Source organism: Penaeus monodon, chromosome 21 (genome assembly GCF_015228065.2).
Source record: "Penaeus monodon isolate SGIC_2016 chromosome 21, NSTDA_Pmon_1, whole genome shotgun sequence".
NCBI lineage: Eukaryota > Metazoa > Arthropoda > Malacostraca > Decapoda > Penaeidae > Penaeus > Penaeus monodon.
Window position 1 is genome coordinate 38682709 of NC_051406.1, and position 287 is coordinate 38682995.

At 52.3% G+C, this 287-nt stretch overlaps 2 protein-coding genes across 2 annotated transcripts in view; one reads left to right on the top strand and one right to left on the bottom strand.

Annotated features, from left to right (window-relative positions):
* The window catches only part of LOC119586480 (chitotriosidase-1-like), a gene marked incomplete in the record, with an annotated part of 32805 nt that overhangs the window by 10174 nt on the left and 22344 nt on the right, over nucleotides 1-287 (top strand).
* The window catches only part of LOC119586482 (partner of bursicon-like), a gene marked incomplete at its 3' end in the record, with an annotated part of 2667 nt that continues 2438 nt past the window's right edge, over nucleotides 59-287 (bottom strand). Inside the window, 1 exon segment of the mRNA XM_037935220.1 lies at nucleotides 59-183. Within this exon segment, the coding sequence (XP_037791148.1) occupies nucleotides 59-183 (125 nt within the window).

The window sequence follows — 287 nt, forward strand, 5'->3', positions numbered from 1 at the left end:
AGTACCCCCCCCTGCCTTGACCATGTGGTCGCTGAACGGAATATGACAAAAGACGCACCTTCAGGAATCCCGAAGGAGTGTTGACGGATGGTTGCACTTTGGACACGCACGCGCCCTCGCACTTGTTCACAGCCAGGTCCTCCTCGCAAGTCCTGACAAGGCGTCCTGCGTCGTCGAATTCCTCTGTAGGATAATAGACAAGGGTTAGGATCTTACTGGGTGAAGGTTGGAATCGCGTATTTTCGAATATTCTTCTGTGTTGTCACACAGCTCACGTTATGGAACGG